General features: G+C 36.7%; 1 protein-coding gene and 1 pseudogene across 3 annotated transcripts in view; one reads left to right on the top strand and one right to left on the bottom strand.

Annotated features, from left to right (window-relative positions):
* URI1 (URI1, prefoldin like chaperone) overlaps positions 1-19294 on the top strand; it is a 91975-nt gene that overhangs the window by 58868 nt on the left and 13813 nt on the right. For both annotated transcript variants that reach the window (XM_025367665.1, XM_025367664.1), the window contains exons 3-4: positions 1659-1737; positions 2717-2852. In XM_025367665.1, the coding sequence (XP_025223450.1) occupies positions 1659-1737; positions 2717-2852 (215 nt within the window). The remainder of the gene's footprint in view (positions 1-1658; positions 1738-2716; positions 2853-19294) is intronic.
* Positions 8047-8576, bottom strand: LOC112612751 (annotated as a pseudogene). The gene has a single exon (XR_003116889.1). The product of XR_003116889.1 is annotated as a peptidyl-prolyl cis-trans isomerase FKBP2 pseudogene (transcript).

The following is a 19294-nucleotide window of genomic DNA, read 5'->3' as shown; positions in this document are numbered from 1 at the left end:
ATTTCAGTTTGACAATGTCTACATGTTCTTTTAAATTGCTTGCTGAGTTGGTGAGTTTTGTTTCTGTTATTTTTAAAAACTGACAACATCCTTCTGCTTCAAAAAAATTCAGCGCTGTAGTTTTGCTTGCAGCCTGTATTTTAGCAGGAAACCCAATCTCCAGCGAAAGTTTGAAAACGGGCATCTTGGCATAGGCTGCTGCCTGGTATTACTCAAAAAGAAGGGCTGTTCATTTCCAGCAGGTGTTAAGAGCTGAGTAAGGCCCATAGCATGGAAATACGATCATCTCTGCCACTACAGAGTTACTTACACCTTTTGGTTGTTTGAAATTACTTACTTGGTAGCTCTGTTTGATATAGCAAGAAACAGACTCCTAAGCCACATTGAAACGCCTTTTGTGTTATCTCTACTTAATTTCTTCTGCCCCCAGTTGATTCTCTCTTACCTTAATCACATTATTATGAATAATTGAAGAGCTGATGACACATTTTTCAGTCTAAAGTTTTCTGATGAGGACTAAAGCATCTGATCAAATTTCATGTTCATGATTTCAACTTCACAGCCAGTATCTATTCACTCAAAAGCTTTATTAAATCTCTTCTTTCGGCCGGGTGTGTTGGCTCACGCCTGTAATCCCAGCACCTTTGGGAGGCTGCGGCAGGGGGGATCGCTTGAAGCCAGGAGTTCGAGACCAGCCTGGCCAACATGGCGAAGAAACCTAATCTCTATGGAAAATACAAAAAGTAGCTGGGCTTGGTGGCATGCGCCTGTAGTCTCAGTTACTCGGGAGGCCAAGGCAGGGTAATTACTTGAACCCAGGAGGTGGAGGTTGCAGTGAGCTGAGATTGTGCCACTGCACTCCAGCCTGGGCAACAGAGAGAGACTGTCTTAAAATAAATAATTTCTTCTGTCTTCATCTTGAGTCCCTTCTTCTCTCCAAACATCAGGCCTTCTTTTACTGTCTCCCTTAATTTTCACATTTTATTTAGTCCAGAGTCTTGTATCTTAAAAAACAGTGATTCTCAAAATTTGAGTATTCTGCTTCTAAATGCCGAAGTCCCTGAAGAGTCTTAATTCTTCAATAAATGTATGGTAGAATAATGCCATTGCTAAACTTTATAAAAACAGGGTTTTAAAACTAAAAACCACATTAATCTTTAATTTGCTAAAATTAGGTTTTTGATTAGCTTGTTTTATGATATCTGGCCTACTGGGCCTCCCAAAGTGCTGGGGTTACAGGCGTGAGCCACCACACCCGATCAAAAGAACAGCTTTAATAAAGCTTTTGAGTGAGGCCGGTGCGGTGGCTCACGCCTGTAACCCCAGCACTTTGGGAGGCTGAGGTGGGCGGATCATGAGGTCAGGAGTTCAAGACCAGCCTGACCAACATGGTGAAACCCCGTCTCTACTGAAAATACAAAAACTAGCTGTGCATAGTGGCACACACCTGTAATCCCAGCTACTCAGGAGGCTGAGGCAGGAGAATTGCTTGAACCCGGGAGGCGGAGGGTGCAGTGAGCCGAGATCACACCACTGCACTTTAGCCTGGGCGACAGAGCAACACTCTGTCTCAAAAAAACAATAAAAAAAAAAGAAAAAAAAAAGGAAAAGAAAAATCATTAATAATTTGTATATTTGGTGTTTTTTTTTGTCAACAGGAAGAAAGTAGATAATGACTATAATGCCCTTCGAGAAAGACTCAGCACCTTGCCTGATAAATTGTCTTATAATATAATGGTATGTTTGGTGTGTTTCTTTTAAAGTAATAGTTGTTTCTTGTAAACGTATTAACTGTGTTCGTTCACAGAATGCCAAGCTGATGGCTGTGTATGAGGTAACTACGTAGCAAGGAAGGTTTGTTTTGTTTTACTTTATAAGAACACAGTAATTGTAGTGATCGCTGGTATTTACCTTTTTTTTCCAGAATATATATGGTGACATAAATGACATAAATATTAGCACAAAATTGGATATATTTCGAATGGAAACTTACTATATAAAAAATGTAATTATGACAGAAATATGGCACTTAGTCATTTCTTGTTAGCCAGAGCAGGAATAGGCCATAATGTTTTGTAATTCACAGAATTAAACCTTAGGACATTGATTTTTATATAAAAACGTGCTGCTAATTTTTGTTTTAGTGATCTTCATATTGACATAGTGATCTGTTCATGAGCCCTGGATTAGAACCTTTCATTGCATGAATATTCTTTCTTATGAAGACTTTGTTCTTTTATACTAGTTCAAGTATTTTGTATATAAAGCTAGGTAGATCCATTAAAGCTGTTTGTTTACTAATTCCTGCTTTGCAAAAATGGCTGTTTTATTGAAAATAATTTTTAGTTTTCTTTATCAAAAGTATTTTGCATTGACAGTGTTTCACTACTGGTTGCTTTCATTTAGATTTGCAAGTGAATGAAAAGTATAAACATGCCCAGACAGTACTACTTTCTTTAAGAGCTGTATGTAAATATGGTGTGGATTTATTTTCCTGTTTTAACATTGATTTATGAACATAAAGCAATTTTCTGTAGATTTTCCAAGTAAAATTTTAATATAATGTTAAATATCTGTGAAGCTGGCATTTTATTTTTACCAATGTATAAATAAAAAAATTCAGTGTTAATGTAAGGCTTTTAATGCAAAGTGTTTTATAAAATGTATTTTTCAGTGTTTTACGTTTTTTCCCTTTTTTCTTTTTTTTAAACAATAGGTACCATTTGGCCCTTTTGCCTTCATGCCAGGAAAACTTGTCCATACTAATGAAGTCACTGTTTTACTGGGGGACAACTGGTTTGCAAAGTGCTCAGCAAAGCAGGCTGTAGGTTTAGTTGAGCACCGGAAAGAACGTAGGTACCCATTTTAAATGATGTTTCTTTGTTGTGTATGAATCCATTCACAGATTGCCAAGCTGAAGGACTGTTTCTTACCAAAACTACCTTCCATGATTTATGAATCCAGGCTATTTGTGATTCTGTTGAATTGTAGGTAGTTTGAGTAGTACCAACATTTGAGAATGAGTTAGAGAATGGAGCATCTGGATTGGAAATGTCACCTACATTGGCATGTTTTCTGAAGTTACAAAGTTTCGAAGTCATGTGATTTTTGTAGTTAGAAGTTGGGAAGACATAAAAATTGGAGTCATTTTATACTTTATAATTGTTTTTTTTTAAGTTGCTATTACAGACTTATTTTTGCACTTAATACTTCAGTACACAGAAATAATGTGTTTTCTCCTTAGTGAACTAAGAGAAATACCTGTTTACGTAAGAAGACAATTCTTTAAAATGCTTTTTGGTTTGGGAAAAAAACATATTTTCATTTGATAGAGGAGACCAGGTGTGAAAAGTTGCTACCTAAAACAGCACCCTTATCCTTTTTCAGTTGTTTGATTTCTCTGCATCACTTTATTAAGGCAGCTCTTGAGTTTTGTTTATCTGTGCTATTATCTGTAGGTGTATAGAAGCCTACATACACACACACAGCACACACTATACATTTTGCAGTTGGATGAGATAGCTTGGGTTCTAGCTTAGTTATATTTTAAAATTAGGTTCAGTTTCTAATCTGTTGTTATTTCTGGAATACGTATTTAGACGGACAGTATAATATCCACCCTACCTGCTTTTTAACCTTTCAGTTAAATGTGTATTTGAAAATGAATGTTGGGAAGATCCTTTTGTATAAATAAGGTCATACTAGACAGAAAACAGCTGAGTTTTCTAAAGCTGAACTTGATTTCACTTATACATGAGTGAGTACTAGAGAACTCATTTACTCAGTGAAATTCTGGGAACTATATTTGGAGACTGTAATTGCAAATCAACTCCTATAAGTTTATAATTGATATATATTTTGATCTTTTGTGACACTAATCAGAATCTTATTGTTAGGCCTGTATGTAATTTCTGGCAATTATAAATCTTTTGGCTTTGCTGCATTATTTTTGTCATGTATATTAGTGAAAGAGAATGGGCATACTTTTTTCTTAAGGACCTTACTGAAGACGAAGCCTTTCTTTATATACTGAAGTAGCTCTGATGTTACGAAATGAATCCATAGCCTGTTGAAGTTTGTTCACGTTGATTTTCATATTTCAGTGAAAAAAATCATAATTAGTTATAACTTAAAATATTAATGGGAATACTTTTACTACAATAGAATAGAGCTCTAGAGTAGAGAAACATGTTTTGTTAAAACACTTTCTAGTAGTTAAATACGGTTTTGGAAAGTGACCAAACATAGGTGACTTTTGGGATCAATATTTATCTAAAATAATTTTCAAAGTACATATTTCCTATTACAGTAAATTCTGGGCTGGGCACAGTGGCTCATGCCTGTAATCCCAGCACTTTGGGAGGCCGAGGCAGGTGGATCACCTGAGGTCAGGAGTTCGAGACCAGCCCAACCAACGTGGTGAAACTCTGTCTCTACAAAAATTAGCCAGGCGTGGTGGTGTGTGCCTGTAGTCCCAGCTACTTGGGAGGCTGAGCCGGGAGGATCACTTGAACCTGGGAGATGGAGGTTGCAGTGAGCTGAGATTGTGCCACTGCACTCCAGCCTGGGTAACAAAAGCGAAATTCTGTCTCAAAAAAAAAAAAAATTCTGTAAAGCTGTTTTATTCACATGATTTTATAATTTATAATAACTGAAGGAAATACTTAGGTATATTGTTGTACTTAACATTTATTAAGAAAAGGTACTTTATTTTTCTTACGGCAGAGGAAATACAACCAAACACATAGTCTTCTACATCATGGTTGACTGGGGTAATTGGAGAAGGTCTGAGTTACAACACGTGTCATGATTTGTTTAACCAGCACCACAGTCAGGACACAGAATAGGATACAAGATACTGCTCTCAGGACTCAGCTCCTATCAAAACCTCCTTCACACCGCCCCTTGGTGGTCACACCCTATCGCTGCCTCTAAGGGTTGAGACCTCAGTTCTGTGTCTTTTGAGACTAGCTTCTTCACTTGCTGTAAGGCCTCATCCAGGTGGTTCTGTATGTTAAAAGTCATGTCTTTTATTGCTGAGGAGTGTTCCATTACATGCATATCCATTAAATGCACGTACAACAGTTTTTCCATTCACCTTTTGAGGGACATTTGGGTGCTTCCATTTGTTGGCAGTGAGGAACAGAGCTGCTGTAAGCCTTTGTGTACAGGTTTTTGTGCGAACATACATTTTTATTGCTGTTGGTAAATACCTACAAGTGAGATTATTAGATCATATGATAAGTGTATGTTCAGTTTTTAAGAGACTACCAAGCTGTTTTCCAAAGTGACTGTATGATTTACATCTCTTTCAGCAGCGTGTGAGAGTGGTAGCTTTGCGTCTTTACCAGCCCTTGATATTCTCAGTTTAAAAAGTGTAGCCATTTGAATAGGTGTATAGTGGTTTTAATTTGTTGTTGCCTAATGATGTTGAGCATTGATTCATGCACTTACTTTATCTTTGTGTCCTCTTTTACCTGTTGAACTCTTTTGCCCATTTTTAAAAATTGGGTTATATATGCTTTTTTATCTTTTTTGAGATGGAGTCTCACTCTGTCGCCCAGGCTGGAGTGCAATGGGGTGATCTCGGCTCACTGCAACCTCTGTCTCCCAGGTTCAAGCAATTCTCCTGCCTCAGCCTCCTGAGTAGCTGGGATTACAGGCATGCGCCACCATGCCCGGCTATTTTTTTGTATTTTTAGTAGAGATGGGGTTTCACCATGTTGATCAGGCTGGTCTTGAACTCCTGACTTCGTGATCCTCCCGCCTCGTGATCCACCCACCTTGGCCTCCCAAAGTGCTGGGATTACAGGCGTGAGCCACCGTACCCTGCTGCATTGTATGTTTTACTGTTGTTTTGAGAGGTTTTTTTTTTTTTTAAAAATATATTCTGGATTTAAGTTCTTTGTTAAATAGGTGATTTGCAAATATTTTCTCCCACTTTTCATCTTGTCTTTTCATTCTCTTAACAGTGTCATTCCAGAGAAAAGTTTTTAATTATGAAGTTCAGCTTTTAGCTTTTTTTTTTTTTTTTTGAGACAGAGTTTCGTTCTGTCGCCCAGGCTGGAGTGCAGTGGCCGGATCTCAGCTCACTGCAAGCTCCGCCTCCTGGGTTTACGCCATTCTCCTGCCTCAGCCTCCCGAGTAGCTGGGACTACAGGCGCCCGCCACCTCGCCCAGCTAGTTTTTGTATTTTTTAGTAGAGATGGGGTTTCACTGTGTTAGCCAGGATGGTCTCGATCTCCTGACCTCGTGATCCGCCCATCTCGGCCTCCCAAAGTGCTGGGATTACAGGCTTGAGCCACCGCGCCCGGCCAGCTTTTAGCTTTTTTTAATGGATCATATGTGTAGTGTCCTATCTAAGAATACTTTACCTAACCTTAGTTCTTGAAGATTTTCTCCTATGTTTTCTTCTAAAAGTTTTATGCTTTGACATTTTACAATTAGATCTGATTGATTTTAAGTTAATTTTTGTTCGAAGTGTGGGGTTTAGGTCATGGTTCATTTTTCTTGCATATGGATGTCCAGTTGCTCCAATACTATGTTGAAAATGCTGTTCTTTCTCCATTGAAATGACTTGGCACCTTTGTCAAAAATGAATTGGCAACAAGACCATCTTAGATACCCCACTAGGATGGTTATAATAAAAAAGACAGTAACACTTGTTGGTGAGGATGTGAAAAAATTGGAACCCTCATTCATTCCTGGTGGGAAACCACTTTGGAGAACAGTTTGGAATTTTTCAGCAAGTTAAACATTGTGTTTTACTGTGATCTAGCAGTTCCACACCTAGATAGTATTCTACCCAAGTGAAATAAAAACATGTCCACAAATACTTGTACATGAATGTTAAGAGCAGCACTGTTTTTAATAGCCGAAACATGGTAACAACCCAAATGTCTGTCAACTAATGAAGGGGTAAGTGTCATACATCCATACAGTGGAATGTTGTTTGGCAATAAAAAGACATGTACCTTGAAAACATTAGAATAAATTAAAGGAGTCACAAAAGACCACATATTGTATGATTCCATTTACATGAAATATTCAGAATAGGCAAATTTATAAAACAAAGGAGTGTAGTGGCTGCTTAGGGCCAGGAAGCTATGGGAGAGAATGGAGAGTATATACTCTCCATTCTCTATACTGCTAAAGAGTATAGAGATTTTTAGGGGCAATGAAAATATAAAAACGCAGATTTTGGTGATGATTGTGCAACCCTGTGAATATACGAAAACCATCGAATTGTACATTTTAAATGGGTGAATTGTATGGCATGTGAATTATAGCTTACTTAAATTGTTAAAAAACAAATGAATGAGCCATTTTGTATAGTTGTGTTTTTGGACCATCTATTCTGTTTTTTTATCTATGTTTCTGTCTCTTTGCTGATGCCAATCTGTTTTGATTATGGTAGCATTATAAATGTGTTCCTTAAAGTTGGTAGTACAGGTGTTCTAATTTATTCTTTCCAAATTGTTTTGGCTGTTCTACCTCCTTTGGCTTTCCATACACATTTTAGAAACCACTCGTTTATGTTTACAAAAAGTCCTGGTGGGATTTTGATTGGAATTGTGCTAAATCAACACATTAATTTGGGGAGAATTGATCTCTTAATTATTAAATCTTCCAGTGTGTAAGTACTTCCAGCGTGTAAATACAGTGTATCTCTGTATTTAGGACTTCTTTCATCAGTTTTGTAGTTTTTGAGCATATAGATCATATGTGTTTTGTTAGGTTTATATTTGTTTCACCTATTGTGAAGCTGTTGTAAATGATGGCATTTAAAAATTTTGTTTTTCAAGTGTTCTAGTATGTAGAAATAACTCTTTTTAAAAAAGAATTAACATTGGATCCTCCATTCATGCTGACCATATTAGTTAGTTCTCTGAACTTTTTTGGGGTAGATTCCATGGGATTTTCTATGTAGACAATCATGCCTTTTGTAAACAGCTCCTATTTTTTTATTCCTTTCCAATGTGTGTACACTTTATTTCTTTTTCTTGCCTTATTTCCTTGGCTAGGACTTGCAGTATAATATTTTTTGTTGTTGTTTTGGGCTTTTAAGTTTTTTTTTTTTAAACAGTCTGGTCCTTGATGGGGGCCTCTCCCCCTACCCCTCCCCAGTCTGGCTATAGCTCAGATCGTCGCTCGATTTTGAGCAGCTCCACCTCGAACACCAGGGTTGCACCGCCTGGAATCTTTGGGGGAGCTCCCCGCTCTCCATACCCCAGCTCGGATGGGATCACCAGCTTGCGCTTTTCCCCCCTCACACATCCCCGGCAGCCCCTGGTCCCAGCCCTTGATGACCTGGCCTATGCCAAGGGAGAAGACAAAGGGCTGGTTCTGGGGCAGGCTGCTGTCAAACTCTGTCCCATCTTCCAGCTTCCCCGTGTAGTGCATGTGCAGGACATCCCCTTTATGCGATTTGATGGGACAGTGGTCCACCCGCTTCTTGACCCCGATCTACAGCTTCCTTTTGCCCTCGGCCCCCGTGGCCGTGGCCACGGCGCTCAAGCAGATGGACAGTACTGTCAGGACCCGGACCCAGCTCAGCCTCATGTCTCTCCTCGCCGCACCCCTGCAGTATAATACTGAATAGGAGTGGTAAGAGTAGGTAGGCATCTTGGTCTTGAAACCGATCTTCTGGGGAAAACATTTGGTATTTTACTGTTAAATGTGGTGTTAGCAGTAGGTTTTTTAAAAAAATTAATACTCCCTATTAGTTTAGGGAACTTTCTGCCTGCTTCTAATTTGCGGATTTTTTAAATGAAAAGATGTTGAATTTTGTCAAATGTATTTTCTGCATGTATTGATACGATCTTGTAGTTTTTCTTCTGTATCTGTTAATGTGGTGGATTATATTGATTGATTTTTCTTCCCTGGATGAACCGCATTTGGTCATGGTGTGTTATTGCTTTCATAAATTACTGGATTTGATACATTGAGCTTCCTTTGTTTAGTATTTGCATGCTGTATATTTTTCCATCTCTTTTACTTTTATGCTAACTATATCATATTTAAAGTGGGTTTCTTTTTTTTTGTTTGTTTTTTTGAGACGGAGTCTTGCTCTGTTGCCCCGGCTGGAGTGCAGTGGCATGATATTGACTCGCTGCAACCTCCACCTCCCAAGTTCAAGTGATTCTCCCACCTCAGCCTCCTGAGTAGCTGGGATTACAGGCGAGTGCCACCACGCCTAGCTAATTTTTGTATTTTTTGTAGAGATGGGGTTTCACCACGTTGGCCAGGCTGATCTCGAACCCTTGACCTCAAGTGATCTGCCTACCTTGGCCTCCCAAAGTGTTAGGATTATAGGCGTGAGCCACTGCACCCTGCCTAAAGTGAGTTTCTTATAGACAGCATGGACCTTTCCTTTTTAATTCATTCTGATAATTTCAGTCTTTTAATTGATATATTTAGACCATTTACATTTAATGTGTAATATGTTTGGATTTAGGTTTGGCATTCTCCCACCGTTTTTGTTCCTCTTGTTCCCCTTTCTTGTCCTCTTTTAGATTATTTAATATTTTTAGTATCTTATTACTCTGTTTTTGCTGAAATAGGAACTTCTTAAAATATTTTTAGTGTTATAAATTAGGGATTAATGTATTTCACATGAACTTAAAAGTTTTACTCTAAATACTTGTGAGTTCTTTTTTAGGTTAGAGAGCAATTTTTTTTTTTTTTTTAGAAAAGAGTACATCTTCAGTGAGACTAAGTGAAAAGACCAGGATTTAATCAGAGATTTCTACAGTATAGATATGTTTTTGGTAATTTTGTTTCTGCATGTCTCTGTAATCTACTTTTGAATACTGGGAGAATTATTTTACCATGTATCTTTTGTTCAGAGTTGTATCTGACACATTTATCTTATTTTTACTTTTGTCTTAAAAAGTGCATACTTAGTCTTCATTTTTACGACAAAGTTATTTTTACTAAATGGAAGGGTGGACATGAAGGGATAAGATCATGAACCAGGGTAATGGCTATGGGCTTAGAGAAGAGATCAGATGCAGGGAGAATTTCTGAGCCTGATAGGACTTGGCAACTGATTGGATGTGAAGGTTGAGGGGAAGCATTGGATGAGTGGTGACCTAGAGGCAGTGTTGTTAACATAATCAAGTAAGTTTGTAGATCACTGCACACTGCTTTTCCCTCTACCAGAGAGTCCAATGCACATAGGCACATTACTTAGAAGCCCTGTAATGAAAAATATCCCTTTAGTTTTGTTTAATATTGTGGTTCCCAAACTTACTTGATTTTGAGAAACTTTTAACTTGTAATGTCTGTTATCTCACAGAGCATTCTAAAGAAAATCTTGACTTAGGAATACATTTTTAGGCAGATTTCAGAAGAAAGTGGGTGATAAGACATTGTTAGCACTGAATACAGCTTTTTTTTTTTCTTTTCTTTTCTTTTCTTTTTTAAGTGATAGGAGAAGAAAAATTGTATATGAGGTGCATCAGGTCATTCACAAGATGGGCTTTTTTAAAAATTATTTTTTTGGTAGGTTATATATGGACATGACATAAAATCTAAAGGATATTTATTAAAAAATAACTATGCTTCCTTTTCTTGTTCTTTAACATCCAGTTTACCTCTCTGGAGGCATCGCTGTTACCAATATCTTACTCATTATTCCAGGGATATTCTGTGCGTTTACAGCTATAGACTTAGGCATTCCCACCCCACCCTGTACACATCCACTCAAATTGTAGGCACACTTTTTTTTCTTTGCTTTTTGTTTTGGCAGCTTGCTGTCTTATTCTTTTCATGGCTGTATAGTATTATATTGTACCATAGTTTATTTAACCAGTCCTTTACTCATAGGCCTTTAGATCATCTTCCTTTTTTTTGCTATTGAAAGCAATGCTGCAGTGAATAACCTCTGTGTGTGTGTGTGTGTGTGTGTGTGTGTGTGTATGTATGTATCATTTTGTACTTGTGTATATCTGTAGGATGAATGACTAGGATTGAATTGCTGGCATGAAGTGAGTTAGATTTTTAACTTTGACAGTACTGGCCTTAACAGACTGACTGACTACACCTTTGCCAACCCATTGTGTTTGCAAAGTTTTTTTTGGAACTGATAACCTTATTGTAGGCCCCCTGGCACCACTAACTAACTGTCTTTTCTTCCTTTTCCTCCCCTCCCCTCCCTTCCCTTCCCCTCGTTCACATGGTTGGTCAGCAATAACCACCATCCATCTCCAGATATTTTTCATTTTCTTAAGCTAAAACTGTACCAGTTAAGTGATAACGCCCCATTTTTTCCTTCCTTTCTCTTCCCCATCCCCTGGTAACCACTATTCTACTTTCTGTATGAATTTGGCTATTCTAGATACCTTACATAAGTGGAATCCTGCAGCATTTGTCCCTTCGTGTCTGGATTATTTCACTTAATGTTTTCTAGGTTTGTCTATGTTGTAGCACATATCAGAATTTTCTTTTTAAGGATGAACAATATTTTATTTTGTGAATAATGTGAATTATTCTGTTCGCTATTATAAATAATGCTGCTATGAATATAGGTATATAAATATTTAGTTCCCTGCTTTAAATTATTTGGGGTATATATCTGAAAGTGGAATTGCTGGATCATATGGAAATTTTATATATATATATATATATATATATATATATATATATATGTCTTTTTTTTTTTTTTTTTTTGAGACAGGGTCTCACTCTGTTGCCCAGGCTGGGGGTGCAGTGGTGCAGTCTTGGCTCACTGCAGCCTCCGCCTCCCAGGTTCAAGAGCCTTCCTGCCTCAGCCTCCCGAGTAGCTGGGACTACAGGTGTGTGCCACTATGCCCAGCTAATTTTTGTATTATTAGTAGAGACAGGGTTTCACCATGTTGGCCAAGCTGGTCTTGAACTCCTGACCTCAGGTGATCCATCTGCCTCAGTCTCCCAAAGTGCTGGGATTACAGCCGTGAGCCACCGCGCCCGGCCCAATGTTGTGTTTTTTAAGGAACCTCCATTCTGTCTTTCACAGCAGCTGTACCATTTTATATTCTCACCACCAAAATACAAGGAATCTGGTTTTCCCACATTCTTGTCAACACTTGTTACTATATTTTTAATATATAAAATAAATATATTTTAAAGTGGCATACCACCAAGGAATATAGTTTGAAGTGGATTTGAAGTGATACATCATCAGGGTTTTGGTTTGTATTTCTTCAGTGATTAATTATGTTGAGCATCATTTCATGTGTTTATTGGCCACATGTATATCATCTTTGGAGAAATGTCTATTTAAGTCCTTTGCCCATTTTTTATTGCAGTTGTTTGTTTTTCTTGTTGAGTTGTAGTTCTTTATGTATTCTGGATATTAGTCCCTTAGCAGTATTTTTTCCTGGTCTGTGGGTTGCCCTTTTACTTTCTTTTATTTTTATTTTTTTGTCTTACTTAAAAAAAAAAAAAAAAAAGTAGCTGCCAGGTAGAGTGCCCTTTTACTTTCTTGATAATGTCCTTTGATGCACAAAATTTTTTAATTTTCATTATCCAGTTAGTGTTGTTTTGTTTTTGCCTATGCCTTTCATGTCATATCCAAGAAATTGTTGCCAAATGTCATGAAGCAGCTTCCCTCTGTTTTTTTTTTTTTTAAGTTTCCTAGATTTATCTCTTCATTTAGATCTTCATTTAGGTTGCTGTATCCATTTTGAGTTATATTTTATATACGCTTGTAAGGTAAGGGTCCAACTTTTTTCTTTTGCATGTGTTTCCAGTTTTCTCAACACAATTTGTTGAAAAGACTGTCCTGGCCAGGCGCGGTGGCTCACGCCTGTAATCCCAGCACTTTGGGAGGCCAAGACAGGCGGATCATGAGGTCAGGAGATTGAGACCATCCCGGCTAACATGGTCCTTACCTTTTTGAATGGTTTTTACACTCTTGTTAAAAATCATTTGGTCATATATTTATGAGGTCTTATGTCTAAGCTTTGTATTCTATTTTTTGGTCCGTATGTCTGTATTCATGTTGCTACCACATTATTTTGATTAGGGTAGCTTTGAGTAAGTTTTGAAAACAGAAAGATAAGACTTCCAACTTAGTTTTTTTTTTTTTTTTTTTTTCAAGATTGTTTTGGTTATGGGGGACCCTTGAGACTCCATGTGAAGTTTAGAATGGGCTTTTCTGTTTTTGCAAAAAAAACTACTGGATTTTACTAGGAGTTGCACTGAGTCTTTAGGTTGCCATGGGTAGTATTGACATCCTAATTATTAAATGTATTCACTCCATGAACATAGGATATCTATTTATTTGTGTCTTGTTTCAGCAACACTTGTAGTTTTTAGTGTACAAGTCTTGCACCTTCTTGGTTAAATTAAAGAGTTTAGTCCTTTTGGTTCTAGTTGAAATGGATTGCTTGTATTTCCTTTTTAGATTGCTCATTGTTAGTGCATAGAAATGCAACTGATTTTTGTGTGTTGATTTTGCATCCTGCAACTTTGCCAGATTTTTTTAATTAGCTTTACCAGGGTGGGTTTTTGTTTTTGTTTTTGTTTTTGTTATTTTTGATTCTTTAGGGTTTTCTACATATTGCATATAAGATTGTATCATATGTTGGTAGTAGAGAGAACTAGACTTCTTTCTTTCCAATTTGGAGGCTTTTTATTTGTTTTTCTTGCTTAATTGCTCTAGCTAGAACTTCTAGTATGGTGATGAATAGACATGTTGGTAGTGAGCTTCCTTGTCTTATTCCCAATCTTAGGAGAGAGACTCGCAATCTTTCATCATATAGTGTGATGTCAGTGTGGGGTTTTCATATATGGCCTTTATTATGTTTTGGAAGTTCCCTTCTATTTCTAGTTCATTGAGGGTTTTTTTTTTATCATGAAAGGGTGTGCATTTTATCAAAGGCTTTTTTGAATTCAATCGAGATTACCATGTTTTTTCCTCTTCATTCTGCTCATGTAGTAAGTATATTACATTGATTTTTATATGTTGAACCCATCCTTGCATTCCAGGGCGTGGGGGAGATCATTCTTGGTCATGATGTGTAATTCTTTTGATATGCTACTGTATTTAGTTTGCCAGCATTTTGTTGAGGATTTTTATATGTATATGCGTAAGAGAAATTAGCCTGTAGTTTTCTTATTTTTATCTGGCTGGCCTCACAGAATGTGTTCCCTCCCTTTTCATTTTTTAGAAGAGTTTGAGAGGATTGGTGTTAATTCTTTGAATATTTGGTAGAATTCCTCTGTGAAACCATCTCTTCTTGGGCCTTTCTTTGTTGGGAGGTTTTTGATTACTGATTCAATATACTACTTGTTACAAGTCTATTCAGATTTCAGTTTTGGTAGTTTGTGTTTTTTTAGGAATTTGTCTAGTTTATCTAAGTTACCAAACTTGTTGGCATTCAGTTGTTTGTACTATTTCTGTATAATCCCATTAATTTTTGTAATATTAGTTTTTATTGTTCCACTTTTGTTTGTGATTTTAGTGATTTGAATCTTCTCTCTTTTTTTCTTAGACAGTCTAGGTAAAGATTTGTCAATTTTGTTGATCTTTTAAAAAACCAACTTTTGATGATGTTACTTTTTCTCCATTTTTAAAAAATTATGTTTTGTTTATTATCCTCTAATCTTTGTTATTCCTTTCCTCTGTAAGCTTTGGGTTCAGTTTACTCTTTTTTTTTTTTTTCAGTTTCTTAAAGTGTACAGTTAAGTTACTGATTTGAATTACTTCCTTTTTTTTTTTTTTTGATGCAGGTATTCACAGCTATAAATATCTTTCTTAGTATTGCTTTGCTGCATCCCATAAATGTTCATTGAGTTTTCTTTTTTGGTGGTCTCAGGGTATTTTCTTTTTTTTTCTTTTGAGACAGAGTCTCACTCACACTGTTGCCCTGGCTGGAGTGCAATGGTGCAATATCGGCTCACTGTAACCTCCATCTCCCGGGTTCAAGGGATTCTTCTGCCTCAGCCTCCCGAGTAATTGGGACCACAGGTGTGGTCAACCATGCCTGGCTAATTTTTGTATTTTTAGTAGAGTCGGGGTTTCACCATGTTGTCCAGGAATAGTCTTGAATTCCTGGCCTCAAGCAGTCTGCCTGCCTCGGCCTCCTAACGTGCTCGGAGCCACTGTGCCCAACGTATTTTTAAATTACGCCTATGATTTCTTCTTTGACCCATTGACAGATTGTTTTGTAAAATTTTCGTATATTTATGACTTTTTCCAGTTTTCCTTCTATTAATGATTTTTAATGTTATTGAACATTCCAATTAGAAAAATTACTTTATATGATTTCAATCCTGTTAAATTTTTTGAGACTTATTTTGTGGCCTCTCATATGACCTATCCCGGTGAATGTTCCATGTTTCCCTTAGAAAGTGTGTGTTCTTCCTGTTGTTGGGTGGAGGTTTCTATATATGTCTGTTAGGTCTAATTGGTCTTTAGTAGTGTTCATGTTCTTTATTTCCTTCTGGCTGTTCTATCCTTTACTGAAAAGGGGATATTCATGTCTCCAGCTATTATGGTGAAATGATTTCTCCCTTCAGTTCTGTACATTTTTGCTTTATACGTTTGAGCTCTGTTAGGTATGTATGCATTTATAATTGTATCTTCTTGATAGATTGAACCTTTTATCAGTGTGAAATATCCTTTGTCTCTCGTGACTTTTTTTAACTTAAAGTCTATTTTGTCTGATACTACTGTAGCTACCTTATTTCTTTTTTTGGTTACTATTCGTGTGGAATATCTTTTTTGTTCCTTCACTTTCAACCTATTCGTGCCCTTAGGATCTACAAGTGAGTCTCTTATAGACAGTATATAGTTGGATCCTTTTTTTAAAGCAATTGATTCTGCCAATTTATGCTTTCTGATTGGGGAAGTTTAATCTGTTCACATGTGTAGTTATTACTGATGAGGGAAGGACTTAGTTTTGCTATTTTGTTATTTTCTGCATGTTTTATAGCTTTTTTTGACTCATTTCTATATTACTGCCTTCCTTTGTTTTTTTTTTTTTTTAATGGTGAATGGTTTTGATCTCCTTTTCACTTCTTTTTAAAATATTTTATAGGTATTTTCTTTGTGGTTACCATGGTGATTACATAACATATCCTAAGGTTATAAAATGTATTTTGAATTTATACCAACTTAACTTCAATCACGTACAAAGGCTTTATTCCTGTTCAGCTCCTTCACTTTATGTTATTTATGTCACAAATTACATCTTTGTACATTGTGTCTCCTCCATTAGTATAGATGTACAGTGATTGTATTCATTTTTCTTTATCACGTAGAAAAAAGTGGAGTTACAAACCAAAATGACAATAATACCGATTTTTTCCTATGTGTTTACCTTTATCAGAGATCTGTGTTTTCATATCGCTTTGAGTTACTGTCTTTTCATTTCTACCCGAAGAGCTTCCTTTAGCATTTCTTGTATTGCAGTGGTAAGGAATGCCCTCAACTCTTGTTTATCTGGGAATGTCTTAAATTTCCCTCATTTTTAAAAGAGTGTTGTTTTGCTAAACATAGAATTCTTGGCTGAAGTATTTTGTTTCCCTCTCAGCACTTTAAACATATTTCATCCCATAGCCTTCTGTGCTCCAGGGTTTCTGCTGAGAAATCTGATAATCTTATTGAAGATTCCTTGTTTGTGATGAGTTGTTTTTTTCTTGATGCTTTCAAGATTCTTTCTTTCTTTGTTGTTCAACAGTTTGATTATAGTGTGTCTTGGTGTGGGTCTGGGTTTATCCTACTTGGATTTCATTGAGCTTCTTGGATTTGTGGATTCATACCTTATCAAGCAATGTGTGTGCTCTTGAGTGTCTCCAATAAGGCATTTCAAAATACAAATTTATGATTTTAGTTTATGATAGATGTATATAGCTTTAAACAACCACAAACCATCTTAAGACATTATTTTTAAAAAGAGCAGCATTCACTTATCCCTTTTGACTCACAGTTCCCATTCCTTAGATGTAATTACTTTCTGTTTTTGACTGTTTTTACTTTGCTGTTTTTATTCATATTTTCCAGTGGTTGGCATATCCTATTTTTGTTTACTTGTTTTCTCAATTTTATGTATTATTAACTAGCTGTCTACAATTTAAGAGGACTATTTAGCATTTTTACATGTCTTCCCTGTCTCTGCTTCTCTAATCGTTTTACTATTGTTGTATCACAATTTTTGTTGTATCAGTATTCATGCTTAGATATTATATAATTCCATTTTGTTCTTGTACTGGCTTTTAATTGAATTTAACTGCTTTTTTTGTTGCATAGTTTTCTATGTATCTATCATTAATTCAGTCAGACACTTTTTTGGTTGTTAGAAATTTTACTGCTGGAGTCTTTCATTGTCTTGCTTCAATTTGGACTGGCTTCTATCCTGATCAAAGGAGAGCTGTTTTCCTGGTATCTTTTTACCCTGTTTTTGCCTTTTATTTATTTCCTGTTTTCTGTTTCCCAAAGCGCCCTTTTTTCAGGTTCTATTTACTTTGTTGGAATATTGCTTTCAATAACTTTTGGGAAAGTGCTCAGAGGTACTTCTTTGAATTTTTATGTACCTGAATAATTCTTATATTCCTTATACTCCTGCTTGTTATTGTTAACTAGACCATTTAGAATTCTAGGTCTTAAGTAGTTGTTGCCCTCAGAATTTTAGATACATTATTCTTTTTTTTTTTTTTTTTTTTTTTTTTGAGACGGAGTCTCGAGCTGTCGCCCAGGCTGGAGTGCAGTGGCGCGATCTCGGCTCACTGCAAGCTCCGCCTCCCGGGTTCACGCCATTCTCCTGCCTCAGCCTCCTGAGTAGCTGGGACTACAGGCGCCCACCACCGCGCCCGGCTAATTTTTTGTATTTTTAGTAGAGACGGGGTTTCACTGTGGTCTCGATCTCCTGACCTTGTGATCCGCCCGCCTCGGCCTCCCAAAGTGCTGGGATTACAGGCGTGAGCCACCGCGCCCGGCCTAGATACATTATTCTATTACCTTCTGTCTTTAAGTGTTGCTATTGAAAATCTTGATGCTACTTTCTTTTTCTTTGTATATAACTTGTTTTTTTGTTTTTAGAGCTTTGAGATTCCTTTTTGGTCTTTATTCCCCATGATCTAGAATACTACAGTGGTACACCTTGATGCCATGCTATGGATCCTTTAAAATTTGTTTGCTAGTGCTTAGTGGACTTTTTTTGAGTGGAGGCTTAAGTCCTACAGCCCTGGGAAATTTATATTACTAATTTGAAAATTTCCTTTTCTTGTTGCCTATTGTTTGTCTTTGTTGTAATTTTTGAAGTGATTTCTTCTAAATAATCTTTTAAATCATGTATTGACTTTAAAATTTTCCTGTACATAGTTTCATTTCTGGAAGCACTTTCTTGTTGTTCTTTGGCTGTTTCTTTGTTACAGCATCCTGTTCTTGTTTCATGGATGGAGGGTCTTTTTTTAAGGAGTATTTGTTTTTTCTTTTAAAGTTTTCTTCTTTAAGCCTTTCCTCCATGTTTCGTTTTTCTGCCCCGTCTTTTCTGTCTCTGGCTCTTTTTTTTTTTTTTTTCCCTCTAGCATTAATGTTCAAGAATTTCTTCAAATGTCTGGTGATCCTTGGCTGACCATTTATACTTGAGTTGAGTACTGTCAGCAAGCTTTGTGTGCATAGGCAAGGTTTGTTGACTGATAGGTTTTTTTTTTTATAGGGATATAAGGTGGCAAGCTGATTTTTTTTTTTTTTTAAATTATTTGAGCAATCTTTAAATATCAGCAGATTCTACAAAAGAGTCTTCTGATCTTCTTCATCTAGTGTTCTGAGAACCAGGCTGGGAGTTTCAAGGTTCAGTATGTTCACTTGGAATTAATCCTCCTGGTTTCACTAAGATATTTTCTGTTCTCTTTCCACTTCCCCATTCCCACAAACCACCCAAAGCTATGAATCTTTTGTTTAAGCAAGAAAGGAGAAACCTTTCTTGTGAGATTGGGGTTTGGGCACTTGTTCTTTTCAAACTTCTATCTAGATCTTTGCTTAAAGTTCACCCTTCCTTTGGAAATACTCCCAAGTGAATTGCCTTTTCCAGGTCCGACATCCCAGATTGACTTGTAGTAGCTTTTCCCTGCCACAGTTAGGTTCCATTTTTTTCTGTTGTGCAAAGTCCATTATCAGTTGTGCAGTTTCCAAAATTTGGTTGACATTTCTTGTCTGTTTTCTCTTCAAATATATTTGTCTTTATGGGTTTATGCCTTAACAAATTTCTTGGTTGTTATTTTACTAAGGTATAGGGGAAAGGCAAATATTAAGTACAGGTATTCAATATGCCATTTTAAAGCAGAAGTCCAAACCTTTGTACTG

This window comes from Theropithecus gelada, chromosome 19, assembly GCF_003255815.1.
Source record: "Theropithecus gelada isolate Dixy chromosome 19, Tgel_1.0, whole genome shotgun sequence".
NCBI lineage: Eukaryota > Metazoa > Chordata > Mammalia > Primates > Cercopithecidae > Theropithecus > Theropithecus gelada.
This window is presented reverse-complemented; position numbering and strand designations above follow the sequence as displayed.